The sequence below is a fragment of the Stigmatopora nigra genome, chromosome 5, assembly GCF_051989575.1.
Source record: "Stigmatopora nigra isolate UIUO_SnigA chromosome 5, RoL_Snig_1.1, whole genome shotgun sequence".
In the NCBI taxonomy this organism is placed as follows: domain Eukaryota; kingdom Metazoa; phylum Chordata; class Actinopteri; order Syngnathiformes; family Syngnathidae; genus Stigmatopora; species Stigmatopora nigra.
In genome coordinates this window covers 11,723,647-11,749,912 of record NC_135512.1, presented here as the reverse complement: position 1 = coordinate 11,749,912, position 26,266 = coordinate 11,723,647, and the positions used below count along the sequence as shown (strand labels likewise).

Here is a 26,266-nt window from a genome sequence, read left to right as displayed (position 1 = left end):
TGCAAATACTACACTCTGCATTTACTGTATTAAATCAGTCTTTGGGAAGCCCAATTTTGGGAATAAAAAGATGACATATATCTTCTATGGTGAAAGTATTGTATAGGTTTGACTTCATAATATTCAATCATACCTAATAATTTATAAACACTGTGCATACTTTTAGATCATTCTGATGTTTCATGGTGTGGTATAACAATGTGGTATCTCACCCAGATGAAGTTAGGTGCAGTTTTTTGGGGGGATTTCACACACTTTTAATGACCATAGAGCAAATAAAAGTGTATGGAAAGCAAGTGCTTTGTTTTTTTTTTCAGTTAAGTTGATGATTAAATTTTAAAACATATCCAAAACTACCACTATGCATCCAACCACTGTTCCACTCGGCCTCCTTCCTTCACTCCCCCATCCTCTGAGATTTTCTTCTGAAGTCTTTTATTAATTTCTGTTATTCCCCAGGAGTTACCTTCCTACGCTGAGCGCTTTTCATAAGTTTTCCTCAGTTATTATAAAACATCTCCTTGTAAAATATGGTTGTTCATAGTATTTCAATATGCAAATTGTGAATCTGTAAGACGTCTGGTAATGGATGAAATAATGCTTAAGCAAATTATGTTATCATTTACGAAGCCATCCACTTCTGTGAGGACTCTGATCTTATAGCCATGCACATAAAAATAGTTAGACCCAAACGGGCATTTCTTAATATTTTCATTAACATTTTCTTAATATTGTCCCAATCCGACCTACATGTCACGTGTTTTTCACAAATGTCATGCAAAGATGCAACTAAGACTAAATCTTGCTCCTTTCTTTCACAGGATGGTCACAAAATACAATCTTTTTAACTAGGCTATGTTAAACAGCAACATATAAAATAAAGAACTGTTTTTATACAGTATAAACAAACATTAACATTCTAATATACATTCTTTGCATTTTGTTTGCAGAGCGTGTTGACTTTCTGCTGAATGATAATGGCGTTCTTTCAGAACAACTTCTGGGTAAGTGTCTCAATGACTCCCACATGTTTTGAAAAGAAAACTATTTTTGTCCATATAGTTTGCACAGGACTACTACAACTGAATGTCTGAATATTGATACTCAATACCTTAACAGTGCATAGATGTTAAACAGATGGATTTGATTGTTCAAAAGTATCTTTCTTTACTTAATTTACTGTGGATATCTGTCCTTTTTAAATGTATGTAACCAACCATGGCTAGCTGTACTTCTGTAGTGGTGTCGAGCATCAGACGGGTGCCCTCTTCCGACGCAAGTATTGTACAACGTAGTCCACTTTTTTAATAGGCTAGAATTTAAGGACGTAGTCAGACCAGGAAAGTCCAAATTTTGCTTTCTATGGTCTGGACAAACATTCCTTTTGAACCCTTTTTGTTCTGTTACAGCTCATTTTTACAATGCAAATTTTAGTAATAGTCCCTGCACTTGACACCAGACCCACACATATGTGCATACATTGTTCTTTCATTGGACAAAACGATCTACACGGGGAATTGTGGTAGAATACGGAGAGTAAGAAATCCCTGAACTGTCATGATACCCAAATATTTACCATTAAAATCAAGCCAGTAGCCTCTTATGTGCTAAACGGTGTGTTTTTTCAGAATTGGTTCACACCATAGTGAGGCCATTTTCCCACATAATATATGGATGCTCGGACACGAACCGAGACCACCTTTCGGGCCGGCTGTTGGCTCTGCAACAGAGTTCACTAGTTTGCATTCACATCAGACCAAAAGGTGCGGACCACAAACTTTTTGGGTTTTGTCCAGGGCTAAACAGAGCAGGTGTGAATAAGCTCTTGATTTACAAGTGCCCAGAAGTTGGTCTGTTCTATACAACACAATTTGGATTCAGTTCTTAACTACTAATTCAGGGATTTAATTAATGCTATGTCTCCTCATGATATTCTTTGATGACATGGTAATATTGGTGCTGCTAACTGATCCTCTTGATGTTATTGACACCGTCTTGCTGTGGGGCCCATCTATACTGCATGAATCGTCTTTTAAGCAAGAAACATTTGGGAGTCAGGATTGCTGTTTGAAGGTGGACTTGGACAGAGCTTTAGAAATGGACTGATCAATGACTGTTATAGTTAATCAAGTCACATATATTTATATAGTTCTTAATCACAACAAATGTCTCAATTGGCTTTTCAAATCCATAGTTGACAAACGATTAAAAACAGATCAACAAAACGACATTCTCAGCTACTGTCTTTGGTGTGAAAAGATCAAGTAGATGTCTTTTTATACTTTATTTGGATTCGCACCATTGGACATTCAGGCTTGGCTAGAAATCGATTTAAAAACCAGATCAATATATTTGTAAATATAATATGGAATTTGACTACATTTATTAAGCCTATGATACACAAATGGCAGAATCATGACAAACCTAGCCAAGTTTAAATCAAACATTCGCATCTGCTGATAAGGAAACAAGCTGAGACATCAACTATGACCTGTAAGCTTGCAGAATTGGTAAGTGTTAGATGAGAGAGAGGAAGATGGAGAAGGAGGGTGGGAGGGGGGGGGGGGGGGGTTTCTTGTCCTCCTCTACAGTTGGGTGGCCGCCAATTCAGGGTGTTCTTCCCTGCCTGGTGTCCGTAGTTGGCTGGAACAAGATCTAACACCCCTGTGACCCTTGTGAGGATAAGGGGTATGGAAAATGAAATGATTGTCGTACTTTAGCGTTTTTAGAATTTTGTCAAAGACTATTCAAAACCCAAATAATAAAACTCTTACAGATCCATACCTATTCAGATTGTTGTTTTGGATCAAATGTCATTGTTAACAACTATTCATTGACAACACGTCATTTGCAAAGCTGGTAAAATGGCATCCAAAGTTATGAAAAACAATATAAAACATAAAAAAAACACTTTGATTCAACGATAGATATATAAGGACCATCCCTAGAGTTCAGTGAACTCTAACACTTTGAAATGGGTTTTAACTCACTTGGATCAGCTTGATCGATTTGAGCAATTTCCCTGTCAAACGAAGAAGCCTTCATGAGAAAATTCCCCGGGAGAGATTTTATTCATTTTGTTACACCCCCTCCTCAAACATTCTTCTCTTCTATCAGTCAGTGCCTTTATTGTGATGGTAATGAGATCCCTTGAGCATAACTAAAATGGTCAACTTAATTGATTAACACGAGACAAAAGGCAATAGATTTGTCTAATTCAAAACTGAAAGAATTTCATGGCTCAATGAAATGACACGAGTGACATGACCAACCATGGCTAGAAGGCAGGCTGGTTAACTACATGTACAATAAGCAGATGTCATACATTTTTAACATACAATAAAAACTCACATTTCCAGATGAAAAAAATCATTTTACAATCATCCAAGACCCATTTTCAGATCGTTGTGGAATAAATGTTGGTAAACATATTATTTTCATCACCATCATTCTCTTTAACAAAAACTTAAACAATTAATTTCCCAACTAAATTTACCACCATAGTTAAGTTGAATGATGGTTGTTATTACAAGCAACAGAGGGAAATCCCCCACAACGTCTAAATCAAGACTGATCACATTGAACACATTACACTCCCTGTTAAGAGTTAGACATCGTTATGACCGTTGCCTTGAGTAAATATTTGAATCTATTTGCCTTTTTCAAATTTAGACTGAATTCCAAAGCACAAATATGTATATATTTCCTTTTGCTTTTAACGATGACAGATATTAAATATTCATTCATGTAGCTGTCAGGTACTAGGCTGTCAGAAACAGTCAACGGGTGCTTTGATGTGTGTTGCCAACTTTGAGTGACAGCTCACCTACAGTATCTGCTGTGAGGGTCAGGTTGCAACAGCAGAATCTTGCCATATAAACAGTACAAATTCTTTAAAGTGACATTGCACTTATTTTTTTGAATTATGGTTTTTAATGTATATATTTTTTTTATTTTCAATTGAAATTGTATTTTTTTTTTATTGGTTATCAAGTAGTTGGTAGGAAGAGTTACAGGAATAGTCAAATAAATCAGGCAACTCATCATTGTGGTGAACTTCTTCCAAAAGCACCATTTTGTCAAGTATACCAGTCTACATACTCTATTTGTCCATTTATGTGTGTGGTCAAATCTTGCTTGCAGTCCTAGGCATTTCCCTGGTACCTGGGGAATTGGTCTGTTCTTCCCGGACAGATATTTTAGGAACTGGGAAGCAGCTGTCTTACCTACACACACACAAGACAGCTTTTAGAAAAATGAATTTAAATTGCATTTTTAGTAAAGCTAATGTAGTGGGTCTCAGGAACTCAGCTTTTTAAACTACGTACTTTGTTATTAAAATATAGACATAAAAATACACCTCCAATGGCATGATTTATGCTTATTTGATGCACTCCTTTTTCAAAAAACAAACAAAAAGTATTTGTTCCATTTTTAATTCTTTTTTTTATTTAAATATCGCCATTCTTGAGACAGTGAAGTCTGTTTCGATACTTTGCTAAAGTGTACTTTTTTAACATTTATTTTAAACTCTTACACTTTTTACAGTATAAGGTGGCAGGGCATTTATTTTTCAAACTGTACATTATTTGTAATGCCAGTACACAGTGGCAAAATACCAAACATTGTTGTACCATGAAATCATTATTCTAACCAGCTTTATTTTATTCCTATGGTCCTCAAAATATTTGAAAGCACATCAAGACTCAAGAAGTTAGCGTTTATCAAAGTGAATATTTAATTAGATATGGTTGCAACCTCGTAAAGAAAATCAACAATGTACTCAGGAATAGTTGCACATTTTTCAATGTTATCTTATTGTGTCTGCATTTATTTCAATGAGCACTCTGACATGAATATGTTAATTTGGTCCTATGTGCTGATAATGCCAATCGCGAGCAGGAGTTTAACACGCGTTTATTGTGTTATTTGTACCTTGACAGGGGGAGAAGAATGCCGGCTTTGATGTGCTCTACCACAACATGAAGCATGGCCAACTGGCAACTAAGGAGCTTGCTGAGTTTGTTCGTGAGAGGTAAGATTTGTGTGTATTTGCGAAGAGGAAAAAAGTAATAATGTGAGTGATGAGAATCTCAGCACACACGAAATTTGCCAGCATTATGTGAAATGTTCCATTACTGTAAACGCACGTACTTTGAAATTCTTGCTTTTATCTGAACGCGTTCTAAATCTGTGCTCTGGTGAAGCTGCTGTTAATATAACGCTGTTAAAGCACTTGTTGCTCTGACCTTTGACCTTGGTGGTCACTATGCAACTGTTCCATACAGATGATGTTCTATTAAAGCTTAAATATTGACAAGTATTTCATTTAAACATTCCTCAAAGAGGCATTTTTGAATTTCACCTTCAGAAGTTGTACAAATTCAAAGATTAAACAGCAGCTGACTAGTTACCTAAAGTATCAATAGTGCAGAAGTAAATTCAAAATTCAGTGATGGTAGAATAACCTTTATTTAATGTTAACTGTGCATCAAACTTAGCTGTGGGAATTCGTGGGACTCAAAAATGTGAAAAAGCTGGTTTAAAAGAAAAAGAAGTATCCAGGACAGATTTAGTAACCATACCCATGAGTGCTGTCAACATATTATTCCATGTGTCATATTTTTTTACTCACAGTTGCACCCAAGTGTAATTTCAGAAAAAAAAGCAATAAAGTAGTAGCTTACTGTGCAAAAAAAGTGTGGTTAAATGTCACACTCTTGGACTTATTCCAATTTACTCCCAAATGTATTAGTCTAGATCTTCAGTACAAGTTCAGAAGAACTGCAGCAATTCTGGAAGTAAAGTGGTACCTCGACATACGAGCAATTTGAGATACGTGTGACATTTTGAGCAAATATTTATCTTGAGATACGAGACAAATTTTGATATACGAGGAGATAGTGGAGTGCCCATCATGGGCACTGTCTCTCTCCCTGCAACTCCCTCTTGCAATGTCTCTATGAACATTGGGCGGAGCGTTGCATTTTTTCAGTGCGAATGGCGTATATCCTACTTTTCTTTGGCACGTAGTCGTGCGTTATCTTATTGTGAGGACATTTATGTGCATCATTTTAAGTATGTTTTGATGGGAATATAAAAAGCAAACAACCCTCGATAGGTTGCATCTGAAAGTCAGGGTGGAGGAGGGGAAAATAGAGCCAACTCAGGAGAAGAAAGGTATCGAAAATTTAAATTAAGTTTAGTGTAAAGTTAGATTAAACTTTTGTGTGTGTGCATCGTTTTTCACATGGTTGAAACAAATAAATTTGTTTTTAGTTCATTTCTATGGGAAACATTCGTTTGAGTTACGAGAAAATCGACATACGAGCTCAGTCCCGGAACGTATTGAGCTCGTATCTCGAGGTACCACTGTATAGGGCGCTAGTAAGGCATGCTGCTTATACAAAAAACACCGCAATGGTATTTCTATGGTGCAACTAGATAAAAAGGACATTTTGCACAAGAGTAATGATTCTGTCTGGTCCGATTAAGCCAAAGGCAGCAATGAAGATTCTGAGTAGGCATATTGAACTCAACCTAATGGTCTCGATTTGGCCCACATGGAACTTTGACAAAACCGAGACAGAAAATGGTGTTTCAAGCCTCTTATCCACAACTTGTTAGTGGAAATCCTCCCAAATGCTTAGCTATCCTGATCAGATAGCTCGGTGCGATTGATTCACGGGGGTCTGTACATATTTCTTGCAAATGCAAAATTTACTTGAGACGGACAACAAATAAGCTGTCAGGAAATGAAGAGTGCAGGATCCCACAGGATGAGAGTGTGTGGTGCTGACAATCTATCATCTTCCGCCTCTGCATTCCTGAAATGCTTTTTTATTAAGCAAAGATGACCCAACCTAGAAAATTTCTGTTGTTGTTGTTGCCTTCTGTCAAAAATCATGAATGCTTGAAATGCTGCATAGCACATCCAACAGAAAAACTGATGATGACTAACTGTTGATGGTAGATCCACCTCTTTGTTATGTACTGTGTAAAAATGATGTACTTATAAATTGATTACATTTATAATTGGAGAGTGTTGTTTAATTTTAGTGTACATCAGAGGAACAACATAAAACAACATCTGAAACAGTTGTTTAAAAGAAAAGGAAAACCAAATTGGTCACTTGTCCTTTTAATACAGTTGATACATTTCTTCAATCCTAGATGGTAGTAATATAGCTGACAGAGTGCTTAGCAAGTCCTAGTATTAAAATGGCGCCTAAGTCTTAGAAAGATTTACATTTTTACAATGTTATGTCAATTTTGGATGCCTTTTTAATGTCAAGAAAAATGGAACTTGGGCTCCAGATATACAAAATTTAGATTGCGTATACAACTTAAGGCCTATTCAAATGCACAGACTCGGCATCTTTCACACCAACATATGTTTTCTACTGTGTCGTACTCAAAAGTCCTCGGAGGCAATTTAGATTCCCCCTTTGGATATTTGGATCAATCCAATTGCCTTCTTTCTCCTTCTGCAGATTTGTTTTTAAAGTTTAATGTACAGCCTAGCTAAATTAATGAATTAATCATTTCAGTATGGTTCAGTCATATGTTCTGTTCATATCGAAAAGATAGATGTAGATGTTGTTTGCAATCATCCAGCGACAAAAATGAAGATTAAAAATTATTCTGTGAAGATGTTCAGTGTATAGATAAACCTAAGGTGCAGCAGCGTGTATTGGGCTGAAATGGAGTGCCTGCCATATTCAAGTTTCCATGGCTACATTAAAATAAGAGCCGATGTGCCAGTAACTCCTGATGTTTGTTTGTTTTTCCAGGGCTGCCATCGAAGAGACTTACTCCAAATCCATGGGGAAATTGGCTAAGATGGCCAGTAATGGAAGCCCACAAGGGTGAGTGGTTTTATTAGAGATTGACAACACATTTTTGTACTGTTGGTTGTGAAAACTACACTAAAAGTGGTTGCATGGCGGTTAGATATGGATAAGCACCAGCTGAAACATTTAATATGATAAACGGTCACTTTAACTGCTTGTCTTTTTTTTGTCTTTTATTGTTTTTTTCCTTTATAAGTGCCTTGATTATATTTTATGTACATATCTGTTATGTTTATGTACAGGAACTGTCCTTCATAGTAGGAATTTAACCCTTATATTTTTTGCATAACATCATTTAATAATTTAAAATGTGAATTTAAATGGTACTGTGGCCTCTTATCAGTTAGCACTATCTCAGAAAGACTGATGAAAGGGACTTAAGTACATTCCCCTTTTTCTTACAATAGTTTGTAAGTGTCTGGACACGGAGGAGACAAGTTTCTAAAAATTTAGGAATAGAAATGCGGTCTCGTTCTCACCTTTATCTTTATGATGCGCCAAATGTTTTCAATAGGTAAAAGAGCTGGACTCCAGGCTCGCCATTTCTATCCCAAAACCTATTTCGACTCTTTAATGTGGAGATAAGTACTGCGTGTGGTCTGGTATTGTCATGTTAGTAAAAAAAAAATGCCAGGTGTACACTGAAAATGACCCCTGAAAAACGCCTGCGTTTTTGGGGCATATTTATGTACTGCTTCTTTTTTTGTGCTGTAGTTTGAGCTGGCAACAACAGATGACATGGTGAATAGTGTTCACCTACGATATTTTTAGGAATTATTGCTGAGTCAATTCTGTGTTTTTAGTATTTACAGTCGCATTCCTGTTTTATTTGACCTGAAATCATGGGCATGCAAGTACAGGTTTTTTTTTGGCCTTGATCCATACGCAGAGAAATTGTTCCAGATTCTCTCTTTATTTTGATGCTTTTATGCACTATAGAATACAATAACTTCAAACTCTTAGCAATTCTTAGTTGGCAAAACCCTGTCTGATATTGCTTTGCTAAATTTCTGTGCAACAATTAAGGTAATTGATAATCCCCTTTTTCTACTCACAATTTTTCCAATGGACCTAATTTAGTAGTAATTGGTCTTTCATCTTTTTTGTTTGTCTTTGTTATATGTGCAATAGACCCTTATTACTGCCGTTTTTTTTCTTACATCAAGAAATCTGAAACAATCAACTTTCAGTTTAATGTTTGGATCTGTCATCAATGAAAACAATTTGGCACTTCCATCTCATTCCATTTGTTTTTTATTCACATTTTGTAATATCTCTCATCTTTCTTGGAATCTGGTTTCTATATGACAATATTTTTGAAAAATGCATTCATTTATTTGTGTTTTTTTTCTTCCCTTAGCACATTTGCACCAATGTGGGATGTGTTCAGGGTGTCTTCTGATAAATTGGCTCTTTGCCATCTTGAGCTCATGAGAAAGATGAATGATCTTATTAGGGACATCAACAAGTACAGCGAAGAGCAGGTCAAAACACACCGCAAGGTATCTGTTTCGGAATATTTTTTTCACTCATTCCAAAGTGTAGCCCCAAAATGTAAAGTGCTTTCTTTTATGTGTGTAATTCAGACAAAAGAGGACATGGTCGGCACAGTAGAAGCAGTACAGGTGCTTCAAGTTCAGAGCAGCCAGCTTCAGAAGTCCAAAGAAGGTTACCATGCCAAATGTTTGGAGTTGGAGCGGCTCAGAAAGGAAGGAGGTCCACTGAAAGAGCAGGAAAAAGTTAGCAGCCCCTATTTAATAGCAAAATGAGCATATTTTGAATAAGCAATATTTTCATTGATAAACAAAATTCAGAAAAATCAATGAATTATGAGTAATCACATATTTTCTTTGTTGTTTTTCCCTCACTAGGCTGAGCTTAAGTCCAAGAAAGCGGCGGAATCATTTGCTTTATGTATCGAAAAGTACAATCGAGTGGGAGGAGAGTTTGAACAGAAGATGAATGAGTCTGCTCAGGTCAGCTCCGATTCCAAAAGTACTTGCTTTTGTTCCACTCAATTTTCAATACCACTTTAGATTTATACTCTTTGAGCTAATATTCCTGTAGTGTAAATTCAGAACTTGTTAGTTCACATTTGGCCTTACCCAAGAAAAACCCATTTACAGTGTTCCCTCGCTACTTTGCGGTTCAGCCACCGCGGATTCAGAGCTTTGCGGGTTTTTTCTTGGAAAAAAAAAACAAATATTACATTGAGACAACATATTTTACACTTTTTTTTGTTATAACATGAATTTAATTCTCTCTACCCGTATTCTATATGGTTTACAGGGGGGTAAAAAATAAATAAAAATTTAAATTAAATTCAAATGAAGCATTTTTGAAGGGGCTTCCCTACTTCGCGGAAATTCACTCATCGCGGGTGGTCCCGGTCCTCATTAACCGTGATAACCGAGGGAACACTGAACTCGTACACTCTTGTAACGCTATTATCTTAATCAATGCCTCCCCACGGGCATGGTTATTGATGCTGTTTCTATGGTGCTCATCCACAAACTATAATGAATGCCTTCTCTATTTTGCATATAAAATGATCTCAATGAATCATTGGTACCATTTATCTCTCCTGAAATATAATTGGAAAACCCAATTACTAGAAGAGTAGAACCCCCATAAATAGCTCATCTGTGGGTTTTCATCATTTATGATTGTTCATATGTGATATAAAAATATGATGATATATATGTTTTTGTTTGGATCCCTATTGCACACCACCTGTTACTCCAATCCACTTCTTAAACTAATAAGTAATATTTACGCACTCAGTTTTCTAATACACTAAAACACAATTTCTAAACCAAACCCCCACTGATTTAAAAATAAAAGGAATCGCCTGGTGTGCCCAAACCTATTGAATTAATCTGTATTGTCAATTTACATTTGTTGATTTTATTTGATGGTGTACCGCAACACAAGGATTAGTAAGTATCTTATTTTCTGGTATTCATGCATCAAATGAATATAACGACGACTGGTGACATTTCAACAAGTGATGATCTCATTGGTGACACAATGGTAGAAAACTGAATGTTTAAAATTGGATCTCAGTGCAAAATTACTAAACACTTATTTCGTTTCCATGTTTGTGTGTTTCTGTAGAAGTTTCAGGAAATTGAGGAGGCCCATTTGCGACAGATGAAACAATTAATTAAAAGTTATTCCCATTCCATTGAGGACACCCATGTACAAGTTGGCCAGGTATGCTCTATTTTGTGCTTGAAAGACACATTTCATGGCACATTATGATGGACAGCAGCACTGCAAATGTATCAGATATAATCTAGTTTTATGTTTTTATTAATTTGGTATCGGAGTTCAAAATATAGCACTCTTTTATTTTATACCACAAATCTTTTTGTTTTGTAATAGAATGCCATTAATATTATTATATAACCATTATTCTCTGCTCTGCTGCAGGTGCACGAAGAATTAAAGCAAAATGTAGAAAACATTGGCATCAATAACCTTATCCAGAAATTTGCAGAACTGAAAGGCACCGGCAAGGAAAGACCAGGTATCGTTAACTCATTTAAATTCATATATACAACTCCAGCTTGCAAGGTCCCTTTTTTGAAATTGTCAGCATTATTTGAAAATGATAGAGGAGTAAATCTTTACTTCGAGATTTAGTATAGCTAGGAGGATTTCAGCAGTGCAATACTGTATCGACAATGTGTGCTAAATAGTGAGATGTGTGTGTATGTGTGTGTGTGTGTGCTGCAGCTGTAGTTGGCTTTGAGGAATACATGACAACTCTGGCACCTGATGCTGGGAAGAAGAGTCGTGCAAAAGCTTTCAGGATTCCTGGTCTGGGCAAGCGGGACAAGGAGCCAGACTCCACGTTAGCACAATTTTTTTACTGTGTTGTTACCTTTTTTTTTTAAAGCAAATTGATTCCTGTTACTTTGTTTTGCAGGGATTCAGCTGTGACTGATTTACCGGTCAGTATTCCACCTTATTTTCACCTAACACAGTTGAAGCTAGAGACTGCAATATGTACTTAAGGCTAATGCTACAACTCTTTTTGTTGTATTGTGACAATTAAGCCGCTGTCAAGTGCTTCTGCAGTTGGTTTGCTAAGAGGCATTTGTACTAATCATCTGTGCAGTGTCCTAATGCCATATTCTAAATATTAATGTGATAAAAGTGTTGCTCGGAATGATCAACAATTATTATGAAGACTATTTATATTGTTAATTAGGCTGTTATTCTAGTTTCATGAGTTTATGTTTTGTGTAGCTTTGCCAGTTGTCATTTATATTATATTATATATACATACATATACATATATATGTGTATGTGTATATAAATGTATAATATTTGCATGTCTTTTTTTATACCTGCAGAATTCCCCCTTTGACGTAGATGACGAAGGCTTTGTCATCCGAGCTGACAACGCTCAGAATGATATCCTTTTCCTGTTCAAACTGAAATTAGGCATACCATGAACTCACTAATAATACAATTTGGTTGAGAAAAAGGGGTGTACACCCAAGCGATTACATTAGTCAAAACTCAATCCCAATTAACTAAGATAAATGTTAATGTGTGTTAATTTCATTAAACCAAGAATAGAATTTCTTTTCAAACTGCTTTACACTAGTATTGACAGTGTTGAAAAAGTCTCTAATGCCTGGACGTCCAGATCTGTTTATCATTCTCAACGGTTCTTGGACCTGACAGCCTTCAGATAACGACTGCTGTCTTTGTCATTTAGTCTTTTCTCATCATGCAGGGCGCAGCAAAATGTGATGAGTGAAAATGGAGAGAGGAAGTCATTTGGCCTTTTGCCTATGCGTCATCGTGTGCTTGTCTTAATGACCTTTCTGTATTACAGCATGTTTTCTCTGCTTTGTTCTCATCGAATTGCAGAGAATCTACTGTAATTCATTTCTTCTCTCCAAAGGCCGCAGTTCTAATTCAGGAATATGAACTGAGCCCACTACTTCCCTTCTGTAGTATTTTGTTACGTGCATAGTCATTATGATTACTTTGGTGATTGTATAATTCATTTTACATTTAATAGAGTGAGACAAAACATAATAGCAGATTTTTCAAATAAGTTGCAGTTCTTTTTATTAGTTCGGCCATGGGTGCGACTCGTACTCCAGTGCGATTTATGTGTGAAATTATTATATCATTTCATAAGTTATTTTTACACTAAACCGCAAGAGGGCACTTCAACATTGTATGTGTGTGGGTGGGCTTTTAGCTCTCCCCTTCAGGGATGAACCTGTAGAATTGCGTGAAATTAATAACAACAACTGAGAAGGGCTTACCAAAAACATGTAAAAAAAAATTACCATCTCTTTTGGGGTAAAAAAAATCATAATCAGCCTGTTTTTGCCTGCTAATCTTTTATTTTTTACAATTTTAAAAGCCTTTCGAAATGGCCTGGCTGTGCTTTGTTTTGGATTTTAACAAATAGAATAGCCCAAACCCCCCAAAAATGCGACTTATTCTCCATTTTGACTTAATTGGGTTTTTTTTCCACCTTTTTGGGCTTTTGCAGCTTATATTCAGATGCGACTTATAGTCCGACAAATACAGTAATCCTTGACTCTCGCGCTCATCTTTACGCTGCTCTAAAGAGAAGGAGAACAACTTCTACTCCAGTGACTCAGACTTTGATGATGAGGAGCCCAAGAAGTTTCAAATCCAGATCAAACCTGTGGCCAATAGCAGTCGTGTCAGCTCAGCTGCCTGTGAAAAGGAGCTGAAAGCCACCGTGGGGTCTCTCACCCTTCCACCTAACCGAGGGGTATTGAATACATAAGTGATCATTGAATTTTTTTCTGCATATGGTTACAAATATCAGCAGAATTACTGGATAAATATGATATTGTGATATGTGATAAATAACATTTCCACCCTGCATTTCAGGCAAATGTCAAAAGACATCTTTCCAGTAAGTTATTTTCTGATATTCCTGCCTGTAAATATTCTGATTTATTACAACTGGACTGTTTTGGTTGTTAGTGTGATATCTCAACTATTTATTCAGATTCAGCCAGCAAGTGTTTCCTATTGGAAGAAGCAGACTTACTAGTTAGTGGAACCAGGAAGTGCAGTAAACCATATATGGAAAGCATTTGGTCATTTTGATATTTAATGTTCTAGGCAAGGGGTATCAAACGTGCAGTCCACGGGCTGGAAGCGGCCCGTTAGGGGTCGTTGTACTGGACGAGCGCTTTGTAGGTCATTCATACTGAACGTTCAGAATAAATTACTCTCATTTTTTGAAAAGGGCGACACCAAACTAGAAAGTTGTGTTGCACTTTGCTCAATTTTCTGTCCGCAATCACATTTGTTCATTCGCCCCTTTCCGTCAAAACCTGCAAGACAACACTAAAACTGAAATTGAAACTGTTTATAAGCAACCTCTGAAAGTATTGGACTGATACCCAAAAACCTACCCTCACTATCGGATATTTAAAAATAAACACAAACACCTGAACAGGGACAGTACCGTTACATATGCTGACGCCACCTTAGTTTACGAAAGCTTCCATCACAAGGCTTCTCCTCCACTGCCATAATTTGTAAAAAAAAAAAAAAAAAAAATCCAACAGATACATATGTTAATCCCTCTTTACCAAACATATAATCTTACATATTTACATATATATGTTCATTAACATGTATATGTTCATTAATATGTACTGTCCCTTTATTAATTAAATCAAACTCGGACATAAACCCTGATCTGATCTCCAACTTTTGCAGAGAATTGGATCTGCATTTTGTATTTTAGATGCGCATGTGTAGACTCCTGCCCAAGACTCTTGAGATATCCATAAAATATCTGAAGTAAAAGAAGGGGGCATTTACTAAGGCTTGCAGTGAAAAGAAATGAAGATTATAGACTAATACAGTGAAGCCACAAGTAGAGACTCGACATGGAGGAATATAAATGAGTAGAGTAGAACTGAGTAGAAGAAGTTGAAAGTGTGTTGAGCAATAGACGAAACTCGGGTTGAACAAAAAAATGTTTCTAAAGCAATAGTGAGACTTGAGAATTATGTATGACATGTTGGCAGTTGCCCTGAGAAGAAGAAACAACCAGAGCAGCAGGAGACGGAATTTTTTAGATTCCCTGGAAGAGTGAAGAGGCCAGTCAAGATTAGAAATGAGCTCATCTTGGGATAGATGTTTGGGGGACCAAATTATACAGAGCAGGCTGATTGTTGGGGCATGTCCAGAGGCATGATAGGCAGTTAGTGACAGATGGGTAATGAAAATGGAGCTTGCTGCCAGGAAAGGCGTCTCAAGAAAGAACTAGGCTAAAGATGTAGTGAGGAAAGACATGGGTGCAGTTTGTGTTAGAGAGGAGTCTGCAGATGATACATATTTTTACTGTTTAAGCAAAAATAAATATAAGCGTTTGTCAATAGTTCACTATCAACTCAGTATTGGTATTTGTCTTGACAGGAAACTCCAGCACATCCGGACGTACGGATGATGAAGGCGCCTCCCCTAGAGGTTGTTTTTTCTTTTTATATCTATTTCTATGTTATATGTTCTGTAAGCAGCTAAATACAGAAATATACAGGTTCAATATTTGTCTTTGTTCTGAACTGTAGATGTTTTTTTGTAAAGCAGTATTTAAAATGGCACATTCTTCATGAATCTCAAACTAAAAAGGCTTACCGTATTTTCACGACTATAAGGCGCACTTAAAAGTCTTAAATGTTCTCCAAAATAGACAGTGCGCCTTATAATCCAGTGCGCCTTATATATGGAAAAACAGGAAAAAAAACAAAAACGAAAAACCACCACTGTCGGATATTAAAAAAACACAAACGCCTAAACTGAAACAATACTGTTGAATATGCAGATGCCATCTTAGTTTACAAAATCTTCCATCATATAGCTCCTTCCCCACTGCAAGTTTTTATACAAAAAAAAAATCCAAAACATCAACAATGGCTGGCTCTAGAGGTGACTGTGTAGTGAGTGCTTCATACCTGGAAGTCAATAGCAATTACCGTATTTTCACGACTATAAGGCGCACTTAAAAGTCTTAAATTTTCTCCAAAATAGACAGTGCGCCTTATAATACAGTGCGCCTTATATATGGAAAAAATGCCATTCATTGAGGGTGCGCCTTATAGTCGTGAAAATACGGTATTTGGAAATAAACATTTTGTTAATTATTTTGAATATAATGTTTCTTAGAAATTAAAATCCTCTTCCTGAAACATTAAGTATCTGAGGAGATGAGTTTGTGCAGCCAATTGGCTGACCTTGTGTGGACCCCCCTCCGATAGTCACAGCCGCCCTCTGCTTTTTGCTTGAAAATATGTTTGCATAGCAACACGATTTGCTCACTGCCAACAGCTTTGGCTGCAGTTTGAGAGATTTTTTTATTAAGCTGCTGCACCCAAGTAGCGGCAAGGCATTCTTTCTCAAAAGGTATCGAGATTTGCAATGAAGCGTCAGTAGTTTTTATTTTAGTGAAGAGCGTGGGTACTTTTATTTATTTTCCTTCCAACTTTTCCGGTATACTCTCTGTGCTTCTGATGAACATTTTTGCTCTGGAGTCACAGATTGTGTTTTTATAGATGGTGACCATGAGGGCCTACGCAGGTCGTCTTCCAGTCCTGATCACAGCAGGTGAGATCTTTTATCGTTTCATTTCACATTAATTATCTCTCAGGGTCTTTTTGGTATGCTTAGACTCTTTCAATAAGCTGCCTGGTACTAGTAGATAAGAATTTCCACCCAGGCCATTCCAGGTTAAATAAGTTGTTGAATCCTTTCAAAATCAGCACCTTTATTTAAACTAGAGGTCTCAAACTCATCCATGACAGTTGCTCTATATAAAAATGTGCATTATGACATGCTCAAACAAGTCACAACCTTTCTGGTTTCACGCTAGCAGTGTCAGAATAAGAATCTGCATGGTTGAACTGAAATGTGCCTGTCAGGCAGAACAACCCCCGGATGCCAGAGTGGACTTGCTGGGGGTTCATTTTTGGCAAGCAGAGCCAACGTTTGATACCCTTACCTCAGTATATATACATTTTAGACAAAGAGCAGATGGCAATTTTTGGGAATGACGGCTTTCTAGTGCACTTACTTGGCAGATATTGGTGGGTGGATATGTCTGGTTGGACACTCTAAATAGCCTCTGCGAGAGTGAATGGTTGTCCGTTTGCTTGTGTCATGTGATTGGCTGGCAACCAAGGGTTTCCCCCAGCTGCTGCCCAAAGCAGGCTGGGATAGGCTCCAGCACCCCCTGGGGCTCTTGTGAGGATAAGCGGTATGGAAATTAAATGAAAGAAAGGATTTCTACAAACAATTTTGTGAACATTCACAAAAGCGCAGAACAACTATCCTCAGTCTTGCTCAAAGACCAATCAGTGTTTCTAAAAACACTTTCTTTAACAGGTGGAATTCTACAGCATCCGGAGCAGATAGTCTGTTTGGACCATCTCTAGAAACAGCCATCAAATTCAAAAGCTTTAGTGGTCGGGAAAAACTTCGAGGACAAAGTTCTTTTGGTGCCTCTGAATGTAAGTGTAACAATATTTGGTATTTTGCTTGAAAGACTTCACATTAATTGAAGATTTCTTCTCAGATGCTGCCTTTTCATCAGACTCTTCCTCACCAGAGAACATTGAGGACTCTGGTCTAGACTCACCGTCCCTTCTGGCACACGGTCCATCCCCTGAGCCGGTGGGCTGGGCGGCGTGGCCCCCCGTTTCACAAAACAAAGAGCAAACACAGAGCCGACCTACTGACCCTTTTCTCTCAGTCTTCAATGACCCCTCCCCTGCTCAAAGTCCTCATCCGCAAGATGACCCCGTGACAGCCTGGTCTGTCGGCCCGCCCCGCTCCGCTAGACTCCCTTCAGATCTGGACTCTTCTTCCACACGCTTCCCCGCTTTCCAGCAGTCCTCCCTCTCTTCGGAGGTAGAGTCAACGGCGTGGAACTGCAGATACCCCTCTGAGGATCCCTTCTTTGCAGCTTTTGACAGGAACGTCACACAGGAATCTGACGCCTGGCCACGCCAGGCTCCACGTGTAACCCAGGAAGGACGAGGGACTGAAAAGCAACCTTCCGCCGTCTCTGTCAGTGACGCCAAGATGCTCCCACCTCCTTCCACATCCATCACAACGAATCGTAAGAACAGAGAAAGACGGCGAGATCGAAGCCTCCCCCCGCCTGGTTCTTCTGATGATCCGTTTGCAATCACCATGATTGGCAGTCCCACACATCAGTCGTCATTGGCTGCAACAGGTGGAATAATCCCACGCAGCAGTAGTGCTAACACCAACAGCCATAAACTTGCATTTGATGCCGGGCTGGTAGCTTTCGCCCAATCCCAGCCAAAGAAGGAACTCGTGCATTGGAATTCTTTACATAACCCATTTACCGAGGGCTCCTCTGGACAGCCGAGCAATTCCAAACTAAGTGAAGGAGGAGGAGGCAAGGGAGAACCGGCAGGACAGAGGAGAAAACATCGATCGTCAGAGAGCGAACCTCGCCGGAACGCGCCTCCTCTCACGAGACATTCTGGTCCTCAAGAGGATCTTTGTTTCTCCACTGACAAAGATCAAGACTGTTTGGACATCAGCACACCAATACCTTGCAGTATCATCTCACAAAAGGGTATAGGTTTCTTGGGCATATACTAACTGGCATATTTACTGTTTCATCCTATTATTAAGACCCACTGTCTTTTGCGTTGGTTTATTAGGTACCAAACACAACTTCCGACACGAATCAGCTCAAGTGGTCACAGCTGCTCTTTCCAGGGCTAACAAGACCAAGAAGGCCTCGAATCGACTCAGTGGCAATGACAGAGTAAGTTTGTGTCAATGTTTTTTTAAAAAGAAAAATAGCCCAAAATCCACAATTTTTATCCGGTCCTCCATTTTTTTCCCGATTCACATCTTTCCCATACCAAGGCATACCGAGCTTCTATAGGAAGAAAACTGTTCCACAAATTTTTGACAAAAACATATGCATTCATTTTCCCTACACTCCAAAAAGTCCACTGGCAGTCAATACTTTTTATCAAAATCTTCACATTAAATCACATTGCCATTCATTGAGGGTTCACAAGAAAAAAATGGGTGACCTGATTCTATTTGCCATTCCAAAATTGTTCTAGACTGGTTTTCTCCTCTTGAAAGATTTTGGGGAAAACTATCCAAAAATAACACACAGTACAATAGACTAACTTGAATCCATGGTCAACGTCACAGAAATTCATTTGAAAAACTCTCTGCATCCCAATAATATTGAACTCCAATCCACAAGTAAGGTTTAGTGTCAATGTAATCCAACATGGAGTTGAGTCCATTAACAGTAAACTAGGTAAGACCCACAAATTTAGCATCCATTGGCTTCCATTGACAAAAATATTTCCCTTTTTAAATTACATTTACACATGAAAATACAATGTTCACTGGCTAATATATGTCAACACACTACAAAAATTCACAGCGGATTGTTTATTGTTTTGTGCCCCCTTAAATGTAGGGTAAATTTATCAATTTTTATGAAAGCAGTTCAACAGATATGGCATTTTCTAGTATAAATCAATTGTGTTTTTATTTATTTTTGACAATACATGTTATTTATTTTGCCTTTTAGAAGTTTTCCGTCGCTATGTATTTATGTACTGGTCCAATCAAGCACTTTAAAAGTTAAAGTTCTATTGGATCTCCTCTCATTGTAGTTCTGTGTGATGGGTTTAAAGTGAATCATTCAAGTCACCCTAATGTGGACCCTTTTTGTCCTTTTGATTTCAGTCACGGTCTCTTTGCTCTTCGCCTTTACCGGAGCCCAGCCCCTCCCTCACCTCCTCATCTTCCTCCAGTCCCAGCGAGTGGGGGACACAAGCCAGGGACAATGATTGGGGGGGACAGAACCGAGCCCCCAGTCCTTCCAGGGTGGGACAAGCCTCGCCTTTACCCTACCCGATCCAAGACCACCCACCGAGACAATGTAAGCAAGACTTAAGCATGGTTAAATGGCTCATTGGTTACGTTTTCCAAGGACACGTTTCCTCGGATTTAAATCCTGGTGGGAGGAAAAATGCTACGATCTTTTCAAAATATTCTGACTCAATTAATTATTGAAAGATACAAAAATCATTGAAGGATTTGATGTTGAAAAAAAATGGAAACATGTTAACATTGGTGTAATTTTTCATATAGAAATGGGTGGAAAAATGTTTTTGGACAAAAGTCTTGATTTTCCACTATTATTTCTGGTATATTTGGTCGATCTGCACGTCATCAAAATTTGTTCCAAACAAAACGAGATGCAAGAAGTCCTGATTGGATCAAATTTTTTAGTACCCAATCCATGAATACAGGGCTTCTGATAATACATTTATTAATCTGAATTCTTATTAGAATAAAGAAATGTTGTCCTGTAAAAGTCACCATTTACAGCGTGAAAATAGATTCCTCTTTAATATCTCCACACGTATGAGAGTGGGATATTTGTCAGACTTTTAACTTGGTTTTGTCTATACAATCAAATCAATTTAACATGACGGATGGCTTTTTGAAGTGCACCTCTCCCGCGGACCCAGTCCTATTTCAAACCTCAGCACCCAGGAAGCTTGGCCCGTGGCGACCGCCATCACAGAATACATCAACGCATACTTCAAGGGCGGACAACAAAATCAGTGAGCTTTTCACGGTGGTCTTGTCCTGTCTTTAATTGAGCATTATAATCACCTTGTGCTTTCTCCAGGTGCTTGGTCAAGATCACAGGTGACCTGACCATGTCCTTCCCAGCTGGCATCACTCGCATTTTCACAGCAAATCCCAACGTTCCTGTGCTTAGCTTCCGATTGGTCAACATTTCCAAAATTGACCATTTTTTACCGAATCAAAAACTTCTCTTCAGGTAATTTGAACTGTAGTTAAATGTATTATTTGCTATGGTACAGTGTCTGTCCTTGCACACAGTGATCCGTCTCAGAGTGACCCGGATGCTCGAGACTTCTGGTTCAACATGCAAGCCCTGCAGCTCTTCTTGCAGCGGGAAGCCGAACTCAACCCCCAGGCCTCCTACTACAATATTGGATTGATCAAATATCAGGTCACTAGCAACACTCTAATGCCAAGTGTTATCATAGTGTTTTTTTTTCCTTTCACACAACCGTTATCTGCCAACTAGGGCAACCCTCAATTGAGGAAGCGACAGCTAATCAATTCTCAAATCCTCCTGTATTACTAGTTGTTGAATTGAATGAATTGAAAGTGTTCAATCATTTTCCATATCACATATCCTCACACCCTGGGGGGTGCTGGAGCCTAGCCCAGCCAACTATGAGTTATTTTTTTAAAATATTTGTATATTTTAAAATACAAAAATACTAAAAAAGGTTTTGAGTGACAAAAGCTTTTTCATAATAAATATAATTTCTCAACTTTTGAATAGCTGTCCACTCTACTAACCAAACCTTTAAGGCTTCGTTGGAAATATTCATGTAGTCTTTAATCTTATATTTTTTTTCTTTCTTTGATAAAAGGAGGCTAGATATATTTTTTTAAATGTAATATTATATTCTGCTTTTTGTTTTTAAATCCTTTATCTTTACATATTTATTTTTTTGTTTTTACTTAATCAGTAAAGTGCTTCTTTTTCCGTTTTTAAAAATATCCTCGCGTTTTTATTGAGGAAAAAATAACAGAAAAACAATATGCAAACAATATATTTTTCTTTCTTCTTTCCTCATATGAATACATTTTCTTATCAATATTATTTCATTATCTTTTCTCTGCCCATAAAAACATTCTTCTCTTGGACTCATACTTCAGAAGCCTTTTATTGTTAGTTATACCATGCTTTTAATATCTTGTTTTTATTATGTACTAAACCAATAGTAGTATGTGGCAAAATTGATTAACACGTTACCACGTTACTTGGAAATTTATTCTTGAAAAACAAAGTATTTCTTTAGAAAAAAAATGTATTTATTTAGTTTTGTTATATAGTAGTATGTGGCAAATTTGATTAACACGTTACCAAAAATACAATTTCGCATCAGTTTGAAACCTGAGCTGTACTGGCACCATACTGTACCCAGCTTGATTATTATAATTTTCTATTTTTTTTTCCTGTTTTATTTTTGTGCTTGAAGTGAACAAGCAGTGTGCTGATTCTCTTCTGGAAAACATTTACTCAAGGTGTATCGTTCCCACGCTTGCAGGTGTCCTCTCAAGATCCGGCCCGGGCTCCTCTCCTGCTCTCGGCAGAGTGCCAGCGTAGCGGCACGGTGACCCGAGTGTCTCTGGACTACCACTGCTGTCCCGTCACCGCACCTTCCACTCAGCTCAACGCCGTCCAAGTGTTGCTGCAGTTGGACCACACCGCTGCCGATTTACAGTGTCAACCTCCTGCCTCATGGTGAGTGGATTTGATAACTGAAAAGCAACTTTGAATCAACACGCATCGGGACAAACCACCGGTTTCTTTTGTGGACGGGTCGCTGAACTAAAAATAAGAGAGAGAGAAGGTCAAAGAGACAGCCAATGTTTTCGTACCTCCGCAGGAACGCAGAGGAACGACGTCTGCTGTGGAAACTGGCCAACCTCTCGCCCACCAACCACAGCAAAGGTCAGATGTGTTTCTCCTCGGCTAAAATCAGTTGATGTTTGCCCTCTATCCAATTTTCCAATTTGCAGGGAGAATTCACTATGGTGGACATCTACTCAAAAGTTATCGTTATCTTAACCTACTCACAGAGCATGTGTTGTGGTAGTTGGTAAAATTGCCCTATTTTCCACACTATAATGGCGTAACTAAAAGACTTCAATTTCCTTATAATCCAATGTGCCTTTATATATGGTTCAATATTGGTTAATCATTGTATAAAATTCTCTTTAGCACAGTTTAATCTACCTAATATATAACCCAACTCCTAACCAGTACTACTATTACTACCACAGCTCTATCTAGTGCATGTATAACACCCCTTACTACTACTACTACTACTATTACTACCACAGCTCTATCTAGTGCATGTATAACACCCCTTACTACTACTACTACTATTACTACCACAACGCTATCTAGTGCATGTATAACACCTTACTACTACTACTATTACTACCACAGCTCTATCTAGTGCATGTGTAACACCCCTTACTACTACTACTACTATTACTACCACAGCTCTATCTAGTGCATGTGTAACACCCCTTACTACTACTACTACTATTACTACCACAGCTCTATCTAGTGCATGTATAACACCCCTTACTACTACTACTACTACTATTACTACCACAGCTCTATCTAGTGCATGTATAACACCCCTTACTACTACTACTACTATTACTACCACAACGCTATCTAGTGCATGTATAACACCTTACTACTACTACTATTACTACCACAGCTCTATCTAGTGCATGTGTAACACCCCTTACTACTACTACTACTATTACTACCACAGCTCTATCTAGTGCATGTGTAACACCCCTTACTACTACTACTACTACTATTACTACCACAGCTCTATCTAGTGCATGTATAACACCCCTTACTACTACTACTACTACTATTACTACCACAGCTCTATCTAGTGCATGTATAACACCCCTTACTACTACTACTACTACTACTATTACTACCACAGCTCTATCTAGTGCATGTATAACACCCCTTACTACTACTACTACTACTATTACTACCACAGCTCTATCTAGTGCATGTATAACACCCCTTACTACTACTACTATTACTACCACAGCTCTATCTAGTGCATGTAGAAAACCCCTTACTACAACTACTACTACCACCGTATTTTGCTGTTTAAAATGGCCACCCGGTTAATATACCCGGGTAAATTAAACTGCCCACAATCGGTAAGGTGCGATCCACTACGCACTCTTTATGTCGTGACGGGGTGCATCAACTTTTTGCAGACTAAAACTACTTACTGCTCAGGTTAAAACTACTTACTATTGAATAAAGTCTGAATGGAATTTTAATGAACTTAAGTATTTTTAGTTATGCACCCATGAACACCATACTAATCTTGCCAAATAAACGGAGTTGCCATTTAATATACCCGGGTGTATTAAACAGCAGGGGTATATTAAATGGCGCAAAGACGGGAGCCTCAAAAAAGAAAAAAAATGTTTAATATACCCGGGTATATTAAACGGCAAAATATGGTACTACTACTGCTACAGCTCCATCTAGTGACTCTACAACCCTTTAGCTTTTCTAAAATTTTCCTTGTTTGTAGTATCCGTAATTATTTTATTTATTTATTTATGTATTTGTTGTGTATAGAATAACTGACTAGATTTTGGTGTATCCAGGCTCAGGGACACTGTGTGCTAGCTGGCAGTGTTTGGAGGTTCCCCGTGGGCCCCCGCCCAACCTCGCCGTTCAGTTCGTGGGCTCCGGGGCATCTCTGTCAGGCATGGACGTGGAGTTGGTCGGCAGCCGCTACCGAATGTCGCTGCTTAAGAAGAGATTTGCCACAGGTGACACCACGCTAGCATACCGTATAGTCGCTTATTTGTCCTACAGTAATCCCTCGATTATCGCGTCATTTATTGCAAATTCACTACTTTGTGATTATTTTTTTCCGCTAATATTTAAAAGAAAGTTTTTTTAAGTTCATAAAAATGTGAAAATACATGATGAAACTTGTGCTTGTTACTACGACTCAGCACTGAAAAAGAGGTATTGATAGGGCTGGCCCTACTTTGATTTTTTGATTATTGCCGACAAGTCTGGTCTACATTAACTGCAATATTCGAGGGATTTCTGTATTACTGCCATGTTGTATTTTCAACATGAAATATCAAGCCAAATTGACTTTGTTTTAAAATGTTCAGCAAAAATTGATTAAGAGGCACTTGTTATGATTAGCTTCCTCTAGTCTTGAAACAGAGAAGTACAACGGAATGTAGGTTGAATATGATCAAACTTTTTATGTGAGCTAATCAACACTGTTGTTTGAAAAACCTGTTTTTTTTAATAGAGAAATGTGACTAGTGACAAATGTTCTGTGTCTCCGACAGGAAAGTATATGGCAGGCTGCACCTTGTGAATACTTGGATGGAGAATGGTTGGACCGACATCTCCGTTAGTTGCGAAAGTGTGCCAGGCCCCATGGTTAGGACCAAGCAAGCTTCAAGAGCACTATCTCATCCATTTTTCTTCTAAAGGAAAGTATTTCAGTTGTCTTCTGGACTGCAAAATAAGCTAAATTCTGTTTGTGTATAAGGAGTAGTAAATATCAGTGAGGGACCATCAGGGCCTGCAAGGCCTTCTTTGCTGGCCCAAAAAATATCTGAATCAAAGACTGGTGTTTATTATATTTTCTCCATTAATACTTATTAAATAATTCCAAATTGTCCGTCCGTCAGATTCCTTTCGTTGCTTTTCCCTTGGTTGTGCTGCTTCTAGATATGTTTTCATATTTAAGCATTTAACTAATCACATTTCAGTCATTTGTTGCCAGGGTCAGAAATCTACCTGGGAGCCTTCGAAGGGGAGGAGCACCAAAATTACGACTGTGAGGTTTGAACTGGCTTCCACTCGGTAACTAGGCATATACTCTACTAGGGGACACTCCCACTGTTCCTCTAAATTTCGACTGGCCAAGTATTTTCGTCAAGAAAAGTAATGTGTGTATATCAGGTTTAGACCTGAAAAACAAAACAAAAATATTTGCGATAGTTAATAAAAGAACCACGTGCAAGTATTTGGTTGACGCCAGTTTATTATTATTATTACATAATGTGACCAAGTACAAAATACAGCTGAATTAAGCAGTTTACCAACCACTGTGTGACCTTGGGCTAGATAAAGTGGAGGTTTAAAAAAAAAAGTGTTCAGTATACTTGTAAGATTCCAATCTAATTGAATTAAAAAAAAAAAACAGCCGAGAAACTAAACGGTCTTACAAAACATCCAAAAGAAACCCGGGAAATCAGCTTTTCCAACACATTTGAAGGCAAAATGACAGGTGCACAACCCTCTAAAAACTTTAAATAAGAATGCGGGGGCAAATATTGAGTCGACACAGAAGTAGTTCATCTAACTAGGAACTATTCTTCATACATTGAACAAATGAATCACACGCAGTCTACATTTGAAGATACAATGATAGAAATGAGGCCACAGAGTACACACTCCCTACATCATTAAAAGATATACCGATGTATAATTTGGTAAAATTGTAATGCTCTTCCCAGGATGCTTGCTACGACACGTCTGCGCAGTTGGCGGGGAAAAAAATATTTACAGCAAACGCTGCAGTGGGGGTCAACTTCCCGCAATTCCATGATGTTTGTGTTGAGCCCACTGAACCACGCTCGGGAAATCTGGTTGAGGTAAACCACGGCAACTCCTACTTGGGTAACCCAATTGCATACTGAACTAGATCCGCTGC

At 38.1% G+C, this 26,266-nt stretch overlaps 1 protein-coding gene across 2 annotated transcripts in view; it reads left to right on the top strand.

Moving 5' to 3' along the window:
• The window catches only part of fcho1 (FCH and mu domain containing endocytic adaptor 1), a 30,746-nt gene extending 5,518 nt beyond the window's left edge, over positions 1 to 25,228 (top strand). The window contains exons 2-27 of one of the 2 annotated variants that reach the window (XM_077717459.1): positions 951 to 1,004; positions 4,944 to 5,035; positions 7,794 to 7,868; positions 9,214 to 9,355; positions 9,440 to 9,592; positions 9,725 to 9,829; positions 10,971 to 11,069; positions 11,289 to 11,385; positions 11,595 to 11,712; positions 11,788 to 11,812; positions 12,218 to 12,278; positions 13,451 to 13,632; positions 13,755 to 13,779; positions 15,303 to 15,353; positions 16,436 to 16,487; positions 17,265 to 17,389; positions 17,455 to 18,489; positions 18,578 to 18,684; positions 19,638 to 19,833; positions 20,407 to 20,524; positions 20,593 to 20,748; positions 20,811 to 20,943; positions 22,058 to 22,254; positions 22,400 to 22,464; positions 24,180 to 24,347; positions 24,891 to 25,228. In XM_077717459.1, coding sequence (XP_077573585.1) covers positions 972 to 1,004; positions 4,944 to 5,035; positions 7,794 to 7,868; positions 9,214 to 9,355; positions 9,440 to 9,592; positions 9,725 to 9,829; positions 10,971 to 11,069; positions 11,289 to 11,385; positions 11,595 to 11,712; positions 11,788 to 11,812; positions 12,218 to 12,278; positions 13,451 to 13,632; positions 13,755 to 13,779; positions 15,303 to 15,353; positions 16,436 to 16,487; positions 17,265 to 17,389; positions 17,455 to 18,489; positions 18,578 to 18,684; positions 19,638 to 19,833; positions 20,407 to 20,524; positions 20,593 to 20,748; positions 20,811 to 20,943; positions 22,058 to 22,254; positions 22,400 to 22,464; positions 24,180 to 24,347; positions 24,891 to 24,919 — 3,639 coding nt within the window. In that variant the 5' untranslated portion in view covers positions 951 to 971 and the 3' untranslated portion in view covers positions 24,920 to 25,228. Of the gene's footprint in view, positions 1 to 950; positions 1,005 to 4,943; positions 5,036 to 7,793; positions 7,869 to 9,213; positions 9,356 to 9,439; positions 9,593 to 9,724; positions 9,830 to 10,970; positions 11,070 to 11,288; positions 11,386 to 11,594; positions 11,713 to 11,787; positions 11,813 to 12,217; positions 12,279 to 13,450; positions 13,633 to 13,754; positions 13,780 to 15,302; positions 15,354 to 16,435; positions 16,488 to 17,264; positions 17,390 to 17,442; positions 18,490 to 18,577; positions 18,685 to 19,637; positions 19,834 to 20,406; positions 20,525 to 20,592; positions 20,749 to 20,810; positions 20,944 to 22,057; positions 22,255 to 22,399; positions 22,465 to 24,179; positions 24,348 to 24,890 lie in introns of both variants that reach the window. The other variant, XM_077717458.1, reaches the window with a different exon arrangement.
• The last annotated feature ends 1,038 nt before the right edge of the window (positions 25,229 to 26,266 follow it).